The sequence below is a fragment of the Panthera uncia genome, chromosome D2 (genome assembly GCF_023721935.1).
Source record: "Panthera uncia isolate 11264 chromosome D2, Puncia_PCG_1.0, whole genome shotgun sequence".
In the NCBI taxonomy this organism is placed as follows: domain Eukaryota; kingdom Metazoa; phylum Chordata; class Mammalia; order Carnivora; family Felidae; genus Panthera; species Panthera uncia.
Genome location: NC_064818.1, coordinates 77,821,721 through 77,842,517, shown reverse-complemented (window position 1 = coordinate 77,842,517; position 20,797 = coordinate 77,821,721). Strand labels below are relative to the sequence as shown.

At 42.5% G+C, this 20,797-nt stretch overlaps 1 protein-coding gene across 4 annotated transcripts in view; it reads left to right on the top strand.

The window, feature by feature from the left end:
• Positions 1-20,797, top strand: part of EEF1AKMT2 (EEF1A lysine methyltransferase 2) — a 70,856-nt gene that overhangs the window by 12,079 nt on the left and 37,980 nt on the right. Inside the window, exons 4-6 of one of the 4 annotated variants that reach the window (XM_049646635.1) lie at positions 40-147; positions 2,603-2,819; positions 16,936-20,377. In XM_049646635.1, coding sequence (XP_049502592.1) covers positions 40-147; positions 2,603-2,819; positions 16,936-16,979 — 369 coding nt within the window. In that variant the 3' untranslated portion in view covers positions 16,980-20,377. Of the gene's footprint in view, positions 1-39; positions 148-2,602; positions 2,820-5,475; positions 5,680-6,758; positions 7,157-16,935; positions 20,378-20,797 lie in introns of those variants that run through there. The other 3 variants (XM_049646633.1, XM_049646634.1, XM_049646636.1) reach the window with 3 other exon arrangements.

Here is a 20,797-nt window from a genome sequence, read left to right as displayed (position 1 = left end):
ATTTTAAACTAAAGTATAAAATTGTTTCTCTGTCTCTAGGCAAAATTTGGATTTTCTAATATTACTGGAATTGATTACTCTCCTTCTGCAATACAGCTTTCTGGAAGTATTATAGAGAAAGAAGGTTTATCTAACATTAAGTTGAAGGTAACTATTATATTACTATAACTTATTTGTAATAAAAGTGACAAAGTTTAAACATTTCTAAAATATATTTGTTGACGATATCTTTTGAACTCATAAATTGAGGGTTCATTATAAATAATCCAAATTGAAACATTTTTAAGTAACTATTAAAATTTTGAGTCTAGTCAGCTTGGGGAAGTGATTTTCTCTTCTTTCTTGTGTGCAAGTGTGTTCTTTCACGTTTGCAAACGCAAATCGTAGCTAACTTTGCATTACCTAGATTAAAAAATTTGATTTTGCCTATTTTATGCTTTTGCCTGGATAGCTGATAGCCCTTCATTTAGTCTGAGACGAAACTCTGAGTTTCCATTGCTATTACTGCTATTACCATTCACCTCTTGTACTAACCCCAAACCCGAGTTGTTATCCTTGATTCTTCTCTCTCCTTTAAGTGTGGCTCCTAATTCTCTTGGTTTTATCTTCGGAGTCTGTCAGGCAGGTGACCGTTCCTTGCTGTCTCCACCGTTCTCTCCTGAGTCCAGGCTCCATCGTTTCTTGCCTGTGTGGCCACAGTGGCCTCTTACTTGGCCTCTCCGTTGCCGCTCTTGCCACGCCACCGTCCACGACCACGGGTCAAACGGAGTGGTCTTTTAAAATACCAGCTCGTGTCGCTGCTTTGCTCACAAGTCTCTAAGGGCTTCCCCATTGCATTGAGAGTGGAATCTGAACCCCCCACCGCGCCTCGCGAAGCCCCTCGTTTCTTACCTCTTTTCCTTTTCATCACCTGTGTTCCAGTCGTGCTGGCTGGCTCTCTGCTCCTGAAACATGTCTAGTCTGTTCTTTTCCGGTCTTTACACCTTCTGCTCTCTGCCTAGAATATTCTTGTCTCAGATCTTAGCTTACGTGGCTCATTCTCATCAGTCAGATCTGTGCTCCAATATCACCTTCTTGGGTCTTTCTTTACTGCGTTTTCCAAACCATTTCTCTTCCTAGTCGCTCACTGTCTTCATCATTCTGTTTTTATTGTCTTCATACCACTTTATCTAGAATTATTTGTTCAGTTCATTTACTTGTCTGTTTCTTTAGAGAACGTAAGATATCGCTTCTCGGCCTTTTGGCTAAGATCGGATGTAGAGAACGTAAGCTGTGTTCTCATACAGGGTCCCTTTTCTTTTTCGTTTACTGTGATGTTCCCGGTGACTGGAAAGTCCCTGAAGAGAACAGGTGTTCACGAAATACTTACTGAATAAATGAGTACTTTTATACAGACATTTCGGATAGGAGCTTCTCTAAACTTAGCTCGTAGCAATGGTAGTCATTTTTTGCTTCAGGGATCCCGAATACTTTGGTGTGAGGGAGGAGGGGAAAAAACCCATGTTCAGACGCAAGGAAACAAAATCCACATTTTTAAATCAGAGTGTTTTCGGTAACATGCTATTTATGGTTCCTGCATTAAGTTTGTGTGAATAATCATGAGGTGATTACTTTTTCAAAGCAGCTTTTCAGAATTAAGTCCACTGGCCAATCATTGTGACTATTCAGTGAAGCCGAGGCAGGTCACCACGGCAGACGCTCCTCACGTGTTCAGAGGCGATGGCGAATGAGTGTGCTGTGCTCGTGTAGGACTTTCACGACCCAGAGCGCACGCTTATCCAGTGAAGTCACGGCAGTGTAAAGAGTCGCTTCATTCCTTAAGCTTCAAGCCGTTCCTTACATCCATTCGTTTCTTTGGGAGCTGCCGAGTCAGGGCCAAAGAACTTCTGATTTACCAAGTTTACTTTACATCACACAGCTAGTAATATCAGCCAGAAGGCGTCTTCCTTCTAATGACCCGTTTGAGTGCCACATACTTTTTGTCATCTTTAAGAATGCGTCAGATATTTTTTTTTTTACGTTTATTTATTTTGGGGGAGAGAGAGAGAGAGAGAGAGAGAGCACGCGAGAGCGCACTCATGTGCCTGCACGTGAGGGGAAGGGGGAAGGGGCAGAGAGAGAGAGGGAGAGAGAGAGAATCCCAAGCGGGCTCTGCGCTGACAGTGCAGGGCTCGAACTCACGAACTGTGAGATCATGACCTGAGCCGAAATCAAGAGTCGGATGCTTCACCGACTGAGCCACCCAGGTGCCCCCCAATATTCTGCTTTTTGACAGAAACAACTTTTTCATCAACCAGGCTTGCGAGCTTCATTATGTGCTGGTGTTATTAGGCAGTACACCTGGCTTTGATTTGTTTCCAAATTTGTAGAGATTTGGAATGTCCAGGAAACACTTGTCAGTCTCTCTTACCAATGTTAGCTTTAATGGTCTTGGAATGACGCGCATAAAAGTTAGCTATAAAGTCGGAGGTATGCTTATTGTATGTAAAATGCCATCGTAATTAATTGGTCCTTTTAGCTATAACCTTTTACAGATTGTCACGTAGATTCAGTAAAAACTGTATGTTAATCGTTCTCACAAAGACGTTGATTTTTAATATAGGTAGAAGACTTTTTGCATCTTTCCACAGAGCTGTCTGGATTTCATATTTGTGTTGACAAGGGGACTTTTGATGCCATAAGCCTTAATCCTGACAGTGCAATTGAGAAGAGGAAGCAATATGTGAAATCCCTCTCCAGGGTGTTGAACGTCAAAGGCTTTTTCCTAATAACCTCATGTAATTGGACCAAGGAAGAGTTGCTAAACGAATTCAGTGAAGGTAAATGGTCACCTGTTGTTTAAACGTGTGCTTACCTCAGGTTTAACGTACTTCAATAGGTTTTCTTTCGCTTGGTGTTTGAGGGCTTTACTTTTCCATTTGTGGGAATTGCCTGCTTCTCTTCTCTTTTAACTGTATACGCAAAGGACAAAGAAATAATACCCAGAGACCCAGAGTCCTTTCCACAATTTTCCAAGAAATCCTGGCAGTTAGGTGCTGTGCTAACATGAGCCTGTGAAACCTCAGTTCCTTGATTAAGCTGCGTACTCTCGGACAGAGAGCACGCGTACCGTGCCCGGCCCCAGTGTGCTCGTGTTCTGGGAGCCGGTGATGCACAAATGCAAGTAGTATTTTGTAAACATCTTACGTGGTGAGAGTTTTCACTCTGTAGATACTTCCTTTGTCTTGCTAATGGTCATTCAGGTATTTAGGATTGATCTTCTTTTCAGCTTACGTAGAACAATTCTTTTCAACGTGGCACAGAAACAAAAGGTAGGGACTCTGTGGTAGAAATATGACCTGTTAACTCTTGGGGAAATCTCTTTTTCATGGTTTTGGTTCCCAGACAGGAACCTTTTTCGCCCCATTAGGGAAGTATAATTAGTCCCGTGTCTACTAAGTGGGGATCTTGTGAGAATCGAGAATCTATAACCTATACACAAATATTTTGAGAGCTTCGGCAGACTGTTCCTTGCATATCTTAAGGAATATATTACCTGCCAATTTATTCATGCAGTGCACAGGTGCTTCTGGGAAAGTACCTTGAGAGTCCAGAACTAGTGTTTGCTTGGTTTTTTTTTTTTTTTCACAGTCCCTTTTTCAGATTAGTATGGAGTTTTTTAAAGAAATGAGAGGAACTTTTAGGATGGAATGTTAATAATAAAGGCTACGCTACTAAATTTTTGTTAAATTTGAACCTCAGTTGTCCCAAGCTAATGGGAAATGAATTTATAACTGTTTTGCATGCACTTTATCTTAGAGTTTGTTTTCTTTTTTGGTAGTAAGGGAATAGGCGGTGGGAGGGAGCGCAGTTAACACATGTCTTTTTGTGCCCATTCAGTGACTTTGGCACGTTATATAATGTAAAACCTGAAGTGTTTGAGGCTTGAAATGTGAGCTTGTGGTTTCATTACTACTGCCTCTGGAAAACAAGAATTATATGTGATTTATTGTCCTGTACTTCGTGCCATTAATTTTACTATCTTCCATGTTAAATTTGTTTCCTTTAGAACCGTTGGGGCCCCGTATCCATAGTCTTTCCCAGTTCCAGAAGCTTGACAGTTTTAATAAATGCTCGAAGTGAACACTGTGTAGGGCAAGTTTCTTTCCCGGTTCTTAAATACAGGTGTTCTCTTTTACCCCTGGAACCACCAGACAAAAACATATTTGTCTGTCTTTGATAATGAGGAACAGACTTGAGCCTGGTAAAGAGTCCTTAAAATCGTGTCTGTGTCTGAGAACCACTTTAACTTATGTTCAGTTTTAGAGCTTAATACAGAGTTTAAATAAGCAAAATGTTACAACAGGAAATGTTAAATATGTACAATTGAAGACATTTTTAGCCATGTGTCCCTGAGAATATGGTGTTTGGAGTTGGGCACCGAACACCCACAGAATACGTGTGTCACTGCTGAGGGTCTTGGCAGTAGCTTCTCAAGATTGGCTCCCATGGTCCCTTTTGCGTAGAATGAAGCTTGCTTTACCGGTCTTTAAAGACTTTTTGCTTCTTTCCTTATCTGAAACATAAATGTTCATAAAACTGTTGAAATCTTGTACTTTTCCTTCACAGCCATATCTGTATAAACATTTTATGTTGTCATTTGTTTTGGTGAGGATTACCGGAATCATTTGCCAGATATTGGGGTGTTCTACTTTGATGTCCAAGGAACTGGACTTTCTTAAAACTACTGAATTAAAAACATTCCCGAAAACCTATTTTACCATAAAAGTAATCTAAATTCGTTATGAAAAAGACTGAAAAATGTCAATAACCCCAACACATAAGCATATAGATTAAAATAACTAAAAGTGGGGTGCCTGGGTGGCTCGGTCGGTTGAGCTTCTGACTCTTGATTTTGGCTCAGGTCACGATCCTGAGCCCCACGTCGGGCTCTGCATTGAGAGTGAAGCCTGCTTAAGATTCTTTCCTTCTGCCTCCCGCCCTCCCCCCCACGTGCACTCACACGTGCTCTCTCTCCTAAATTAAAAACAAAAACAAAACAACAACAAAACTAAAAGCATTTGTTACCTATCACTGGAATACAACCACTTTTTAAGATTTTGGTGTATTATCTATTAAAATGTAATCAATTCTGTATAGTTAGTTTAAGGAGTTAAAAGATTAGTCCTGGAAAATTCACACAGACCTCTCCATTTTCTCCAAATTTTTATTATGAAGTATTTTAAGCCTGTGTAAAATTTCAGAAAACAGATAGATTTTGTGCCTGTATATCCAGCACAGTGGCTCCGTTTAGAGGCCTGTCCTTCTTTGGAAAAGCTTTCTTATCAGTTTTAATGAGCATTTTAATATATGGTCATTTGTTAAAATTTGGTGCAGTTTGATTAAGAATGTGAGTTAGAATGCACAATGAAACCAAGTACAAGAGGCCAGTTGATGCCATAATATATATCCTGTTATATTTTTTCTGTTTATCAGAGCTATTTCAGCTGCAGCTCGAAAATGCGGACACCACCCTTTCCTAGGAAAAAAAAATCGATCCTCCAAACTAATAGACCTATCACTGAAGGAAAACCCTGGTTAACTTCCCAGCCTTGTTTGTCCTGGTTTAAAATAATAAAATGTTAAATTTCCATTTTTTAAAAATGTTTATTTTTGAGAGAGAGAGAGAGAGAGCATGAGCAGGGGAGGGGCAGAGAGAGAGGGAGACACAGAATCCGAAGCAGGATCCAGGCTCTGAGCCGTCAGCACAGAGCCCGAACGGGGCTCGAACTCACAAACCATGAGATCATGACCTGAGCCGAAGTCAGGCCTTAACCAGCCACCCAGGCGCCCCCAAATGTTAAACTTCCATTTTATTTTGTAGTTCAGGAAAATGCCACGTTACCTCATTTTGATCTTTACAGAATCACTATGAGGTAGGTAGGGGCACCGGTATGTGTAACCTCCTCGCATTGAAAAGGAGGATCCTGGTGGCCTGTCTTTGACCTCGTGAAGTGGTCGAGCTGGGACTTGAACCCCTGACTTTTGAATCCATGTTAATTTAAAAACCACACGGTGCTTCCTTGAAAATTCCTACTTCCTTTTCTTCCCAGATTCTTAGTTCAGTTTGGGTCTTGGTCTTTGGTTACACACTCTTTTTGTTGTGGTAAAACGCGTAGAAGGTAAGACTCGCCTTTAACCCTTTTAAAGCGTACTGCTCTGTGACATTGAGTGAGTACGTTGCCATTGTTGCTCAGCCATCACCGCCCTCCACCTCCAGAACTTTTTCACCACCACCCGTCTGCAGAACTTTTTCATCGTCCGCAAACTCCTTTTCGCTTCCATGTTGTCTGACCCTTCGGTGTTCAATACTTCGGCGTGTGTGGTGTGGGTTAAGTCGCTGCAGAGGAAGCTCCCAGAACCGTTCCCCGCTACCTGGGATCGTCTCCGCGCACGGTGGCTCCTTCCTGCGAGGTGCTGCGGTAGACGGAGGGAGATACAGAGTCTGAGAGAGAAGAGACCAGAAGTGGGGGAAGGGAGGGAGGAGGGAAAGCCTCTTTCCTGCCGGTTGACTTCGGTCTTGCCTGCTGCTCGCTCAGTTTAAAGCGTCAGTGGGGACGCGGCGCAGGGGAATTGAAAATGTACCACGTGAAATTCAGTCACGACTTGGAGTCTGGAATCATAGTTTCGCGAAAGGTTCTTGGGTACCTCGTTAATACAGACTTCCCTTCGCCGTGGGACTCAGCCCCTATTAAAAATATTTTAATCTTGTCTGACAGGGTTTGAACTTTTGGAAGAGCTGCCAACACCCACGTTCAGCTTTGGAGGCAGATCTGGAAACAGTGTAACAGCTTTGGTTTTCCAAAAAACGTGAGACTTTTTCCCGGACAAATTCAGTTAGCTTTGTTGAGAAGCTCCACATCAAAGTAGCCCTGACACAGAAAATGCACGTGCAAATACGTGCTTAGTAAGTACCGCAGGGTGTGCACGTGTTGAATGGATACGGAGGGTCGGTAAAGATACGCGCTCACGGGGTGGTTCAGTTGTAGAGACCAACCGAGAATCGTGTCAGGTTTTCTTTTGTACTTGGAATGTGAATCTTTTTCTCTTTGATTAAAACTTTTCTGTAACTGCTGAACAGTTAAAAACTTTAAAGCAGTAAATGAATTTACAGAAAGCTCGTGCTCTTGGTTTTTGTGCCTGGTGACGTTGGATCGAATGGAACTGCTTGTTCAGATTCGGTGAAACGACTCCAGGGCCAGGGTCGTAAACACCAGCCTTCTTCGTGTTTTATTAGACCGTTTGTGAAACGTCATAGGTACACTTACTGTTTGGGGTTGAATGGTGGTTATTTAAAAAAAAATTATTATTTTTTTTTTTTAATTTTTTTTTTCAACGTTTTTTATTTATTTTTGAGACAGAGAGAGACAGAGCATGAACGGGGGAGGGGCAGAGAGAGAGGGAGACACAGAATCAGAAACAGGCTCCAGGCTCCGAGCCATCAGCCCAGAGCCTGACGCGGGGCTCGAACTCACGGACCGCGAGATCGTGACCTGGCTGAAGTCGGACGCTTAACCGACTGCGCCACCCAGGCGCCCCCCAAAAAAAATTATTTAATACCCGGGAAAGTCCCCTAGTTTTCGTGTATACAATTAAAGTCAGATAAATGTGTGAGTTGATCAGGAAATATTTATTGAGCTTGTTTATTGCCGCCGATGGGCTTTTTTTTTTCTTAACCCGCTTTGAGGGAAAAACAGGAAGTAGAAAAGACAACTAACAGATACTGTTATCTGCTGGCTCCGTGTTAAGTTACGTTAAGTTAAGTTACGTTATCGTATTAAATCAGCGAATCCTCCCGATATCTTCTCAAGGTGTGTGTAACTTACTCCGGTCTCCGCTGGAAGGACGGGTACAGGGTGGAGCCGGGATTCTTTGGGTCTGACTCTTCCCCTGGCCGTTCCCCCGGCATATTCTGCTTCCCAGGTGCTAAGTAAGTCTCTGCCTTAATGGCAGTTGCGGCTCAGGGAGGGAACCAGGCCTGGTCTGGAGAAGGCGCTGCCAGGGAAGTTAAGTAGGATTTTCAGGAGCTCTGCCCCTCCCTTCTGGTGCCGGTGTTGGTCTGTGGACCGGAGCCGGCGAGCCGTCCGTCCTTCGTCACTTTCCCCCACCTCCCTTTTGTCGTGACAGACTCTTCTGCGAAGGGGGGGGTGTGAGCGAGATGTGTACCTAGAAGCCCCCGGGGACGCGGGGACAAAGATGTTCCAGTTAGGGCCGGTTAGCAAGAGAAACAGTGTATTTCTTGACGTTTTTGAGAAGATCGCGTGACCACGTGACGCCATCGTCGCATTTGGGCTAATCCTTTAATACGGGAGCCGCTACACAAATTTGAAAGCGATACAGTTTTTGATGATTTTCAGCTCTTTGGGTCTGTGGGGTTTTTGTTTGTCTGGCGCATGTTCGTCCGGTAATGAGCGAGTCTGGCATCACAACCCTTTCTCTCTCCGTTTTGTCCCTGAGTGGGGTGGGGGGCGGGGTGGAGGGCAGAGGGGTTTGGTTTAGATCCACGTTGACCAGCCATTAAGGTTGCTACCTGCCTGGCACGAGATAACCGCAGACATTTACACAAGCTTTCAACACAAATCCGATTGTTTGAAAAGCTCTCGTTTTTAACCAGAGTGGCTGAGAAGTTCCTTCAAAATACATGTGATTTACACCTGTGAAAAACTCGTGTTGATTTCACAAACTAGGCATGGGATCTTAACCCACAGAAACATGGTTTATCATTTACCAAGGAGGTTTGGTCTGTGTCGTGTTTTCGTGTTGCTCTTTCTTGATGTCAAATGTGACAGTAGGATGGAGGCACTTTTTTAGAATTTTGCGTGGCTCCGTGTGCTGTTTTCAAGCACTGCTCTGACAGACTGGGCTCTCCGTGCCGCCAGACGGGGACATGGGGTTTGATTCACTGATCAAACCCACCGAGCGGGTCTCCGTTGAAAAGCTCCTCGAGTCACCCTCGGTGGGGGGCGGCGGCGGTGGTCCGTCCCGTTTGCGAAGATGAAGCGTTTGGGGGGGACCTTGGAGCTGTTGCTAAGCTTAGGAGAAGGGATTTGTCATCTCTCCCTGTCAGCGAATCATGCCGGAAGCCAGCCCCCCAGAGATTGCAGTGACAACAAATGGAAGGTACCAGAATGCTAACAGTCAATTCGTGTTTCCAAATAATACCACACTTCCAAAACCAGGCCGGCAGGTGCCCCCAAGTTACCAAAACCGGCCGCAAATATGTAACTCTTGCACTTCGGTCTGTTACGTCACGTGACCGTGTGGGGACCCGGAAGAAACGCGGTTTCGAAAGGGAGCGGTCAGTTCTGTGGCGAGCGCTGGTTTCTCTGGATGAGAAGTTGGAATTGCCCTCTGTTTCATCAAAAGACGCTCTTATTTTGAGGAAACTTGTTTGAAATGCAAACGAAGTTTCTCTCTGGAGCCTGCACAGCTTCGTTGCTTCTCATTAGGACGTTGCAGCCGCAGTAGCCGGCCCTTCTGTGCTCAGGAGGTGCGCAGGCCGGTCCGAAGGGGTTTGAGGCCGAATGGGCCGGTGACACCGATGAACAAGTCGAAAGTTTTCAGAACATTTTGCTTGAAGCCAGGTGCACGAGTTAGAGTTGCTTTTTGGGACTGGCGTTTATGCAGATGAGAATCAAACCTGACACTACTCTTGGCAGCTTGACTGAAGCCATTTTAAAATCGTACAACTGTCCCTGAACGATCCCCCGCCCCCCTCCTCATTGTACTAGCAGCAAATTTTCCTTTCTTCTTCGTCTGCGGTATGGATGCGATTTTCTGTTATTTGGGGGAAAGAAGGGAGGTAAACCTATACAAAAAACGTTTAGTGTTTGCAATGAATAATATGTTTTCAGTTCACTACTATTATTTTAAATTTTCTGTGATACTGTGATGTCGTAATGTAGTGTGTATATATATATATATATATATATATATATATATGTATATGTTAATTTACATTCATCCCGAGTATAATGGAAGCTTTAATTTTTAAGAAACCTATATTAGCCTATAGCCTTTGAAATAATTTTCCTTAAATTGATCTGCAAAGAGAGTATCCCTGCCTGTGTCAATAGACTTTGATGTGTGTTTTCTTAAATAATCTTATTTTATATATTTACACACGTGTGTATGTGTCTGGTGGCCCCTGATGAAAATCTCTACAAATGTGAAAAATCCGTTGCTCTCCAGGCCGGCATTCTGCTGTGGGGAGACCTGGGTTTGATTTCCTGTTTTTGGCACTGTTAACTAGAGTGTACGTGCTCCAGAGACAGCTTTCTGCTTTGAAAGCAAGGGACCAAGTGTCTTGTGTTCCACAGTAGTAAAACCTCTTTAGCTATTTGTGTGTGTGTGGGGGGTGGGGGGGGTGGGGGAGGTGTTGATGGGCTCTGAAAGGAGTCTGTCTAGTACACTTCACTGGAAGGAGGCTGCCCGTGACCTAGAGCTTGATTGTGGGAGACGAGAAGCATGCTAGGTTGAAGGACAATTGCTTAGTGGGAAAAAATTAGGAAACCCTTGTCATTTCTCTGTTAGGCAGGAAACAGAGATGTCCTTAGAAGAAGGGGGAGCACAGGAGCATGTTTTATTAACAGTTAATGGAAGAAAATTAATGCTAATTTATTCGTCATACACACCATGCAATTTGTTAGAAAAGTAAAAGAATAGTTTGAAATTCTTTGGTCAATTGATGGATTCCTATGTTAGGGGCATAGAAATGAAACTCAACATTAAGCAGACAAACACCCAAGCCCACAGGCTACATAAATGCTGAATAAAACCAGCTTCACAATAGAACTCTGAAAAGCGAGGGGGAAGAAGCCTAATGAATGATTGAATATGACCTTAGCAAAATCCCTGGCGTGTTGTTGAAAGATCATTCATTTCCAGCTTAGATGTCAAGATGGGCTCCAGTAACCAGGAAAAAAAGAGAGCTCGAGTCGGTACTTACTGAGTTTTAAAAATCTTTACAACTCAGTGCATTAGACTAATCATTAAAGGGCTTCTCGAACTGAATTTTGAGCGGTCACTGTGTAGACCTGTGGTTTAGGCCCAGGGAAACCAAATTAAAAAGATAGGAATAATTCACAAGACATGAATGTATCAATATCCTGCTTTTATGAAGTAGAACTTCAAAAACTGGATGTGGAGGCTGGCAGAATGTACTTTTGTCATGCTGATACCATTGTAAGAAAGACTTACGACTAAGAGATCAATTGTGCCTTAGAGTATTTGCAAATTACTTGTCCAGTTTCTAAGAGGAAGATATTAAAAAAACCCCGAATCTACTTTTTTTCATTTTTAAGTGGCCCATTTGGAAGAAATGATAAATTCTTTTTTGTTTTAAAATATGTATTGTTATCACCGCATCAGAAAATAAGTACTTTAGTGAGTCATCTTTTTTGTGTGCATGCTACCCGGAAGCTTTGTAAGGAAAGCAAAGGTACCGTATTTGTTTTCCCAAGTACCTAAAAATTTACACATGAACCAGCGATGAGCATATCCTGGACATCGTATGAGGAGCCTTGAAAGAAGTGTGAAAATACTCCAGTTGAATAAGGGCACCGTGAACTGTATTTCTCACTCTTCATTAACATACTTACAGACAGGCAGGTTAGCATTCTCTGGGATTCTCCGCCGGGCTGGGCGCAGTGCTCCCCGCAGCGCTCCTGCCGATGCCCTCCCTGCCTCTTGTCAAGGATGGACGCGGTTGTGGGGGGGCGGGGGGAGAAGCTAAATGTAGAAGAGAGTGGGTGCCGCCAGTGCACGTTTTTCTCCTAACCCCTCCTCGTGTATGAAAATGTCAGTCCTTTGTTCCCATCTAATTTTAGTACATCCTGGCTAAAAAAAAAAAAAAAAAAAAAAAAAGCCCACGTTAGGATGCTTTCCAACCAGGGAAATTTGGGGGGGGGGGGGGGGGGGGGAAGGGTAGAGGAAGGAGCAGTTTACATTCCACGTCCGGCTGCCTTTCTGCTACAGCATCTCGCCCTTACTCTGTTGATTTTGGTAATGAAATAAATTTAGATGCACTGAAGCAGCAATAATTAAGTTTTCCTTCCATGTCCTCAACAAGAAGCCTAGCTGGAGTCTGAATGGGGAAAATCATAATATGGCATTTAATAAAACATGCTGGGCTGAATTAAAGAGCTGTATGCAAGTTTTGGAAGACAGGCCTGAAGTTGTGAATGAAAAACACTGACCGTTGTCTTATTTATAAAATGTAACCTCTGAGGCCCAGTTGTGACTCAGCGAAAGGGCTTCTATGCCGTTGTTTTGAATGGGAATAATACTTGCTGACTTTTGAGAAGCAATCCTAAACGAGGCGCACGAGTCAGAGCTGTTTATTCCGTGTGGGAGCCCTAACATGTCTAGCAGGAAAGCTCTGATTTTGTGAAGAGGACCAGTTGGGTCAAAAAAAAAAAAAAAAAAAAATTGAGACTATAGTTTGCTCAAGAGAGAGGATTGAATTCCATATGGCCTCGTACTTCCAACTAGGGTGGTTATTATTTAATTAAAAAGTAATTAACTGGATTAAACTATGAGGGGGATTCCACATACAGGACCTCACTGTGAAATAAGCCTGTCTCTTGGAGAAGTTTGTTCATTTAGTGCTCTGAGGTTTCCTCCTGGAATCTCTGTATGGTGAAGGTGCTAACGTAACCAGAAGTCAGAGGGATCATCTTATTATTACTAAGTCCATTTGATTAATGATTTAATTTATGACAAATGCAGTGTCAGATTATTTTCTGGCCTTGAAATTTGATTTGTTTTGGTTCCTTTCATTCTGTAGTAACAGAGTGTTTAAAATCTGGTAAGTAGTAGAATAAATATGAAAGAGAAATGTTTATCTTGAAATACTCAATTTGGGAGGAAAAAATGATTGCAATATATAGGCAGGTTGCTTTCCTTTTCTGGGGTTCAGGTTTCGTCTCTGTAAAATGAGGGTGGTCCACCCCGGTGCTGGTCAGCTTGGGCTGCCGTTGGCTGGGTAGCTTAAACAACAGGAATTTACTTTTCACAGTCTGGAGACAGGGAAGTCCAAGATCAAGGTGCCAGCAAGGCAGGCTTCCTTTTGAAGCCTCTGCTCTTGGCATGTAGGCAGCTGCCATCCCCTGTATGTTCACACGAGCCCCTTGTGCATGCCTACAAGGGAGAGGGAGAGAGCACGAGAGCAGGTTCTCTTGTGTGTCTCCTAAGGGTGCCAATTCCATCATGAGAGCCCCGCCTGCCTGACTTCACCTAACCCTGATTACCTCCCAGAGGCCCCATTTCCAAATACCATCACGTTGAGGGTTAGGGCTTCAACTTGTGAATTTGGGAGGGGGTTGACACAAACATTCAGTCCATACTACCTGCTGAAGTTGATCTAAGGTTTAGAGATGGGCCTGCAAAATAGGTTTCCACAGTAAATGTTTATTTATTTATTTTGAGAGAGAATCCGAAGCGGCCTCTCCGTGCCGTCGGCACAGAGCCCAGTGAGGGACTCAGTCTCATGAACCGTGACATCATGACCTGAGCTGAAGAGTCAGATGCTTAACCAACTGAGCCACCCAGGTGCCCCAGGTTTCTGCTATATATGGGAAGTTTAAATACTCCCATTAGCTAAGAATCAGTTATTAGGTCATTTTACAGTTCTTTTAAACAACGGTATCTATGTATGTGAAAAAATATATGTACATATAATAAAACATTTGGAGCATAAAATCATGTATTTTTCCATCTATAAAACATCTTTGTACATTCATTGGTAAACTTCAGATTTGAGTATTGTTTGTCCCTGGTGATATATTTGATAATTTAGTTTGTATTCGTTTGACCATAGTATATTTTATCCAAGAAACTTAGAAGTTTACATCTGATTGTTTAGTCTGCTTGGATTGTATGTATAGAAAGATCGAGATCAAGTTTGGGCCTGAGTAGGCACACAGGAATCACACTGACAGGTGACCTAATTTAGCACCTTGCAGCCCCAGGGCGCTGAGGCTTCTACCTTGTCATGCTGCACAGAGACCCTCGCTCGGGTGCAGTGCGTGAGTGTGCCCTTCTTAGGCCTTGTACCTCTCTGGGCTACTGCCTTCCTGTCCCCTACCTGCTTCTCCCCTCAGTGACACCGAAGTATGTTAACGGTGCTGGGAAAGTGCCTAGTGGATAGCATACACTTACTTAAACTTGGTTTCCCTTCAGAACATCTCTTTGGAGCAGGTTTGAGTAACGGAGACAGAAACAGTTGTGTAGACTTCACGTAATAGGGGTGTGAATGAGTATTAAGTAAGAAAAATCAATGTGAAGCCACTTAGCATGATTCCTAGCAAACGCCAGTGCCAAGTAAATATTCTCTCCTCCAAGAATCCGTCTTCCCATTGGGGCTGATAGATTGACTTGTTTGAGATTTTACCCCTCAGTGCCACTGAGTTATGTCTTCAGGTCCACTGTATTCCAAGAGTGTTTCGATGGCGGGGAGAGGCCAAGTGGTGGATAGGTGAGTAAGAGTGAAAATTTGGAACAGGTGGGCCTTCCAGAATTTCTTAAAAAACCGTTCTGTGTAGCTGCTGCTGCTTTAGTCATTTTCAACAAACGATCTTTATGATGTGTTTTAGCAAACTCTAAGGATACTCACATTTAAGGTCGTTATCTGTTTAAATGGTAATTATTTAGTAATAAATGTAGGTCTGATGGGGACCATGTTCATTTGGATGCATTTGAATTGAAAAACAAATGGCCAAGGACATGATGCACCTTCCATCATTAGGTCTGAATGCTAAGGTGTTATTTCCAACAAGGGAACTGAGAGCAGGTCCTTCGACTAACCATGCATCAGGTTCAATGAAAGTTGAGTAGGATTTGGGTCTTACCTGGCACTGAGGAAGCAGTGGGGCAGGGTTTTATCATTGATTTCCACCTTGCATCATCTAGATTGAATTTCTTTGATCAGTGAGTTGTATTTTGTTTCCTCGTTTTATGTTGAGTTAACGGTGCCATTCACAGTGACATTTCAAAGTTTGAGGTTGGTTAACACTTTAAACAGTTTATCTGATTTGACCTCAGTTTATAGTGGAACTGACAGTATAGTATGTTGTGTACATCGAATCAGTTGTTTATCCTACCTAGTCTAGAAAACATTTGGTTTTCAGATTTGTGTACTCAACCTTTTTTATTGGTGGGTAAGTGAATATCCCAGTGCCTGGACCCGGCTTAGTGTGACTAGAGAAATACTGGCCAGAATAGTGTCACTTTCTCTAGTCATCCTCAAAGAGCTGAAGTCTTTGAACTATTTTTTAAAAACTCTATAGAGATGAGATCAGTATGATAAGGAGGTATGTCCCTAGGATGGACATAATGAAAGCTTCCCTGAGTGAGGTAGTTTAGTGCTATGGTGGTTAAATAACCTGGATTTGATCACGGCTTTTGTTTTTTGGGGAGGGTTTTTTGGTGAAAGTTAAGAGAAGCTGTAAAGTAGCAGTTAAAAAGCAAGCTAACTTCTCGTATCACTTCTTCTTTGTCTCAGGTCAGGGGCGGGGTATGTGCACAGAAAATAGGCAAGGCCAGTCCCTCTTATAATGGATACAATAAAACAAAACATCTTTGCTTTTGGTTAAAACAGAAGGTTGACAAACTGCTGAGGAGAGTTAAGAAATTCACAGGCTAATATACTATGTGGGGCACATGTTCTTTTCATACTGCTCCCAAGGATGTTCTACCCTTTGGAGCCGGAGACTGATTATTTTCCTTGATATTTTAAACCCAAAGGATTCAGTCTTTAGATTGGGTATTTAAACTCTGTGAAATCACAAACTGTATGTCGTTTCACAGTTTCCTTTCTACATAATGAAAATGAAATTCACTCGGTTTCATTTTTATGGGGATAGGCAGGATAGCAGTGGCTTTGAGCGTATCACTAGGGATGAGTTAAAAATAGATTTTTCTTGGGGCGCCTGGGTGGCTTGGTCGGTTAAGCGTCCGACTTCGGCTCAGGTCATGATCTCACGGTCCGTGAGTTCGAGCCCCGCGTCGGGCTCTGTGCTGACAGCTCGGAGCCTGGAGCCTGTTTCAGATTCTGTGATTCCCTCTCTCTCTGCTCCTCCCCTGTTCATGCTCTGTCTCTCTCTGTCTCAAAAATAAATAAACGTTAAAAAAAATTAAAAAAAAAATAGATTTTTCTTGAGGCAGTGACATTATATGGTAGACAGTTGACAGGAGAGAAAAATTAAGGCAAATTTTGGGCTTGTATCATAAATACTAAATCTGAATTCCACTAAAGGCTATATAAGAAAAAAATGGAAAAGATTTTCATTTGAAGATGATAGCAGAAACATTTAGTCTGGCTGTGCTGTTGAAATATTTTCTAGATAAAACTCAGCGTATAACAATATGAAGATACTGTCACTTGTTTTTAGCTGTGTTTTTGGTGGAGGGTCTGAGGCCAAGCTAGGTTATGGGTGAGTAACCATGTTAACAGTGATATCAATTAGAGTCTCCTTCAGCTCAGATCATAAATAGATCAGGGAAAGGTCAGGAATGAATTACGCTTTTCATTGTTACTATTAAAATAGTAACACAGGTTGGATAAGTTTTACATACACCAGTAACTTTGAATGTAAATTGTGAAGAGCCTTCATTGTATTCCTTTTGTTTATTTACCATGCAGAAACTTTTCACTGTCTTCCTTGTTCATGCTGGTGTTTTCTGGTAGCACATAACACCAATAGCTACTATTAACTTGCCAAAAAAAAAAATATATATATATATATATGTGTATATATATATATATGTGTGTATATATATATATGTGTATGTATATATATGTGTATATATATATATATATGTGTATGTATATATATATATATATATATATATATCTCCAAGTTAAATAAGTTTTAACTGTTGCTCTGTTCTTTTTAGCTTGCATTACCCAGAGCTCTTCATCCAGTGAGTTGCAAGCGTGACATTTGCTGTGTTTTCAGCACCTGCCAACTTGGAAACCAGGGTTTGTGCTCAGGACTTAGGCTTACAACCCACACTTTGTGGTGCACAATGCTGTCCCAGCTGGCATGCTTCGTACCTCAATGGTGCTAGACGTTTGGTTACAAAGCTGTGCAGATTCACATGCGCTGATTTCAATAGGCATTCCGCTTCAAGCTGCTTTCAACTCTCATTTTGTATCAAAGGAGTTAGATTGGTTTCATTAAATTCACTGCCATGGTTATTTTTCAATGAAAATACATTTGTTTTATTTAGTTCTTGCATCAAAAAGTAACTTTGTCTTCAAGAACCGAAGTGCCTCTTAAAAAAGGTGTGTATATAGATAGGGGAGATACCTCTCTATGTGTAGATATTACTACTTACCTACCTACCTACCTGTCTGTCTGTCTGTCTATCGATATGAGAGAGATTCCAGCCAGAGCTATAATTCCTTGTCATCAGTGGAAAAGTTTCAGAACACAATATAAAAGATCAGAAAGGAAAGAATGGAAGGATTAGTGTGTCCTAACATGCATGTGTGGGTAGGGCTGTTAGTTGTAGCTGGCTCATAGATGAATAAAATCTACATTAGAAAATTGTCCCCATAGTAGATTCAGAGTTTTGGCTTTTATCTGTAACCAAAAACTTTCCATATCTTCCAAAGAAATGTATTTTGCTAACTTGTTTTCCATAGCCAGTCTTTTTGAAAATGCTTCAGGTGGACTTGGTGGTGTTTGTCTTCCCATCATCTATTATAAGCAACTTTAAAAGGTCCTGCTTTATAAAAGATCTTTTCAGATTTAGAAAGGACAGTGTGAAATGTGAATGACTGGCTTTTAATACAGCAGTTGTGACAAAGAGGCAGTGGCTTTTGGAAGCCGAATAAAGGGGTTAATACACATCTGCGTACTGTGCTGTTGGGTCCAATGTATAACAAGTTTGATGTTTGTTTCATTCACTTTATTCTAAAAAAGAATATACTGTGTTATTCTCAGAGACAAACTAGTTTATGACTTTTTAGTGGTGAGCTCTTTTTACAGCTATAGGCACACACAGATTTGATGGGTTAAACTGAACACCATTGACTGGTACTTGATCAGACTTCAAAGCTTAGCTCCTTGTTGCTTGAATATCACATTCATCTGCTTCTAAAGGCACAAAAATAAAACACCCACTAACTACCTAGGACACTCCTTAGTGCATATCAGAATCCAACCTTTACCCTCCTCTGCACAAATGTGCTTAGGTGAATACTTTATTAGCTTGTTGATACAAGTTATAGTTGGTTACACCCTTTCTTAATAAAATACACCCTTACTGTCTCCTCTTGCTTAAGAGCTTTACACTTGGAATAGGGCAACTCTGTAGTATAGAATGTAATTCAGTTTAAATTCTCCCAGACAGTTTTGAGGAGACATGATGGATGCGTGCTGTACGCACAGGTGTTCCTCCCTTTGGTGGTTCTGCTTTGAGAGGGGCCAGGAGAGGCAGTATTGCTGTGCTCTATCCCTGTTTCATTTATCTGTCTTGGAGGGAGACCGTATGGGATCCCTGCATTTTATAGTTCCCAGGTGTTCGTGGCTTACCCCAGTTAGTGTTGGTCAATGATAATGGAGAAGGTACAAGTGATCATTTCAGATTATTTATGGATTTATTCCTAAATTGACTTATGAATTTGTGTTTAGTTGCCTGGTAGTGCTCTAAATCTGGTTTTGCTTTGGTTTTGACCTTTAAGGATTGAACAAAGGTAGACACCCCCCCCCCCCAATACAGCTTACATTGTTTTACATCCAGAGTTCAACTGCATTTATTTTTGCGCTTCTGAATTGAGCAAAACTCTAATATAAAACCTTTGGGTAGGACTTCTTAAATAATAAACAACTATGTAGTATACAGCCTTAAAGAGTGGGGGTGTTTTAGATGTATAGGACTTAACTGCATAATGTGGAAAGAGCCACATAGTATCTGGAAGGTAAAGTGATCCAGGCCTTAATGTATATACCGGTTAGCTTTTGGAGATTCAAATTAAGTACATGAGAAATAGCCATTCATTGGTTCGTAGCACAACTCCTTGAGCAGGTATTTTAGTTTGTGCATTTGCAAGAAAGCCTCAGAACCAGAAAAACAGGCTGCTTTAGGTTGGAAAGGAGGCGTTGCAGTAAACGGGCTTGCCATAACCACAATCCTTGGAATTTTCTGAGACTAAAATCATCCCGAAAGAAACAAGAATCATGGTTGCAATAATTGTCTCCGGGCTCTGGACCCCTGCATTTTATTTTCTATGTTGACCTGATGAACTAGTAATTGTAGGAATAAGCTGAATGTTTGCCAGCAGGAGTCACTCTAGGCTTCCTAATAAAAAGTAAATTAAACTATATTCTTAAAGCTCTCAAAGGCCGAGGTGACACTGTGATAAAATGGCATTAGGGAAGTGTAGCAGTATTCTCAAATTATCCCTTGTACCTTTCTTTGTTTAACTTAGGAAGACTTAGTTCTTGCTCCTTTCAAAATTGGCCCTTGATAAATTCTTTTAAAGCAGTGTTTATGGATAAGGATATCAGAATCTTAGCATTCTCCCTGTTAGCTCATTTTGGCTTTTGTGGGATGAATGGGTTATATCCCACATCATCTACTTGAATGAGTAGACTCACATCCTTCTGACTGTAGGCCATCCTAATCTTGCAGAAGAAACCACTGGAGTGAGCTGTAGCTCTTGTGAAAGATGTTAGCTCATGATTTTCTGAAAAAGAATGGGTCCAGTGTGAGAGAAACTGAAATATTTCAGCAATAGCCATGAAATATAAGAGTTTCCCAAGTGCTCAAGAAGTTAATTGTTCATTTATGTTTGATACTGGGATTGAAACATTGGATTAAAACCAATTAAATGTTCCTAGAAGCAACAGAAAAAGTTTCCTGATTTATGAATAGAACCATTCAAATAGCGCAGACACAATCCATGTAAAGTAATGAGGTGTTTTGTTTTTTTGGCAAAGGAGAACACAAAACAGGCATAGGGGAGTTCTTTAAAAAAAAAAAAAAAACCTCCTCTCTAAAAATCTCTTTGGATACAAGGTCAATAAAATAACATACACTAGTAGGACGGAGTAATGGGAAATCTAGGGGTTCACTTCACAAGGAAAACAATCCCCCTCCCCCAGGTGAGCAGTACAATGAAAATGCTCTGCTTATTCTATCAGGGTTACATTCCTGAACTTAAGTCAACATCCTAAGTTACAGAACGAAACATGCTCTGCCTCTGCTTAGCAACCACAAATCCTTCCTTCACCAGTTGCATATATTTTGCATGTGGCTTCTGAAGTACACATTCCTTTATTTTGATCAGCGCCCCGAGTTAGGAAAGTAGCGCTTTATTTTCCCAAAGTGTAACGACACTAACACGCCCCCCCCCGCCCCCCGCCCCCCAGCACGCCACCGTAATGATCGTTTCTTTGAAACCTCAAAACCCAGCAACCCGGAAGCTGGACGTCTGAAGTCCACGCGGCCCAGGATTTTTTTGCCCCGGTTCGGGCTGGGGCGGGGTGGGGGGGGGGTGGCGGGAGAGACGCCCGCGGGACCCCCGGCCCCGGGCAGCCGCGGAGGAGGGGGGGTGGTGGTGGCGGCGCGGCCCGGGCCCGGGGCCACTTCCCGCGTCCCGGGGCCTCGCAAGCGCGAGCTCGGCGCGCGGCTCAGCTCGCAGGACGCCCTCTAGCCCCGCCGGCGGCGCGCCGCGACCCCCCCACTCCCCGCCCACCGGCGGCTGCGCGCACTGCACACTCGCCCGCCGCCGCCGCCGCCGCTGCCG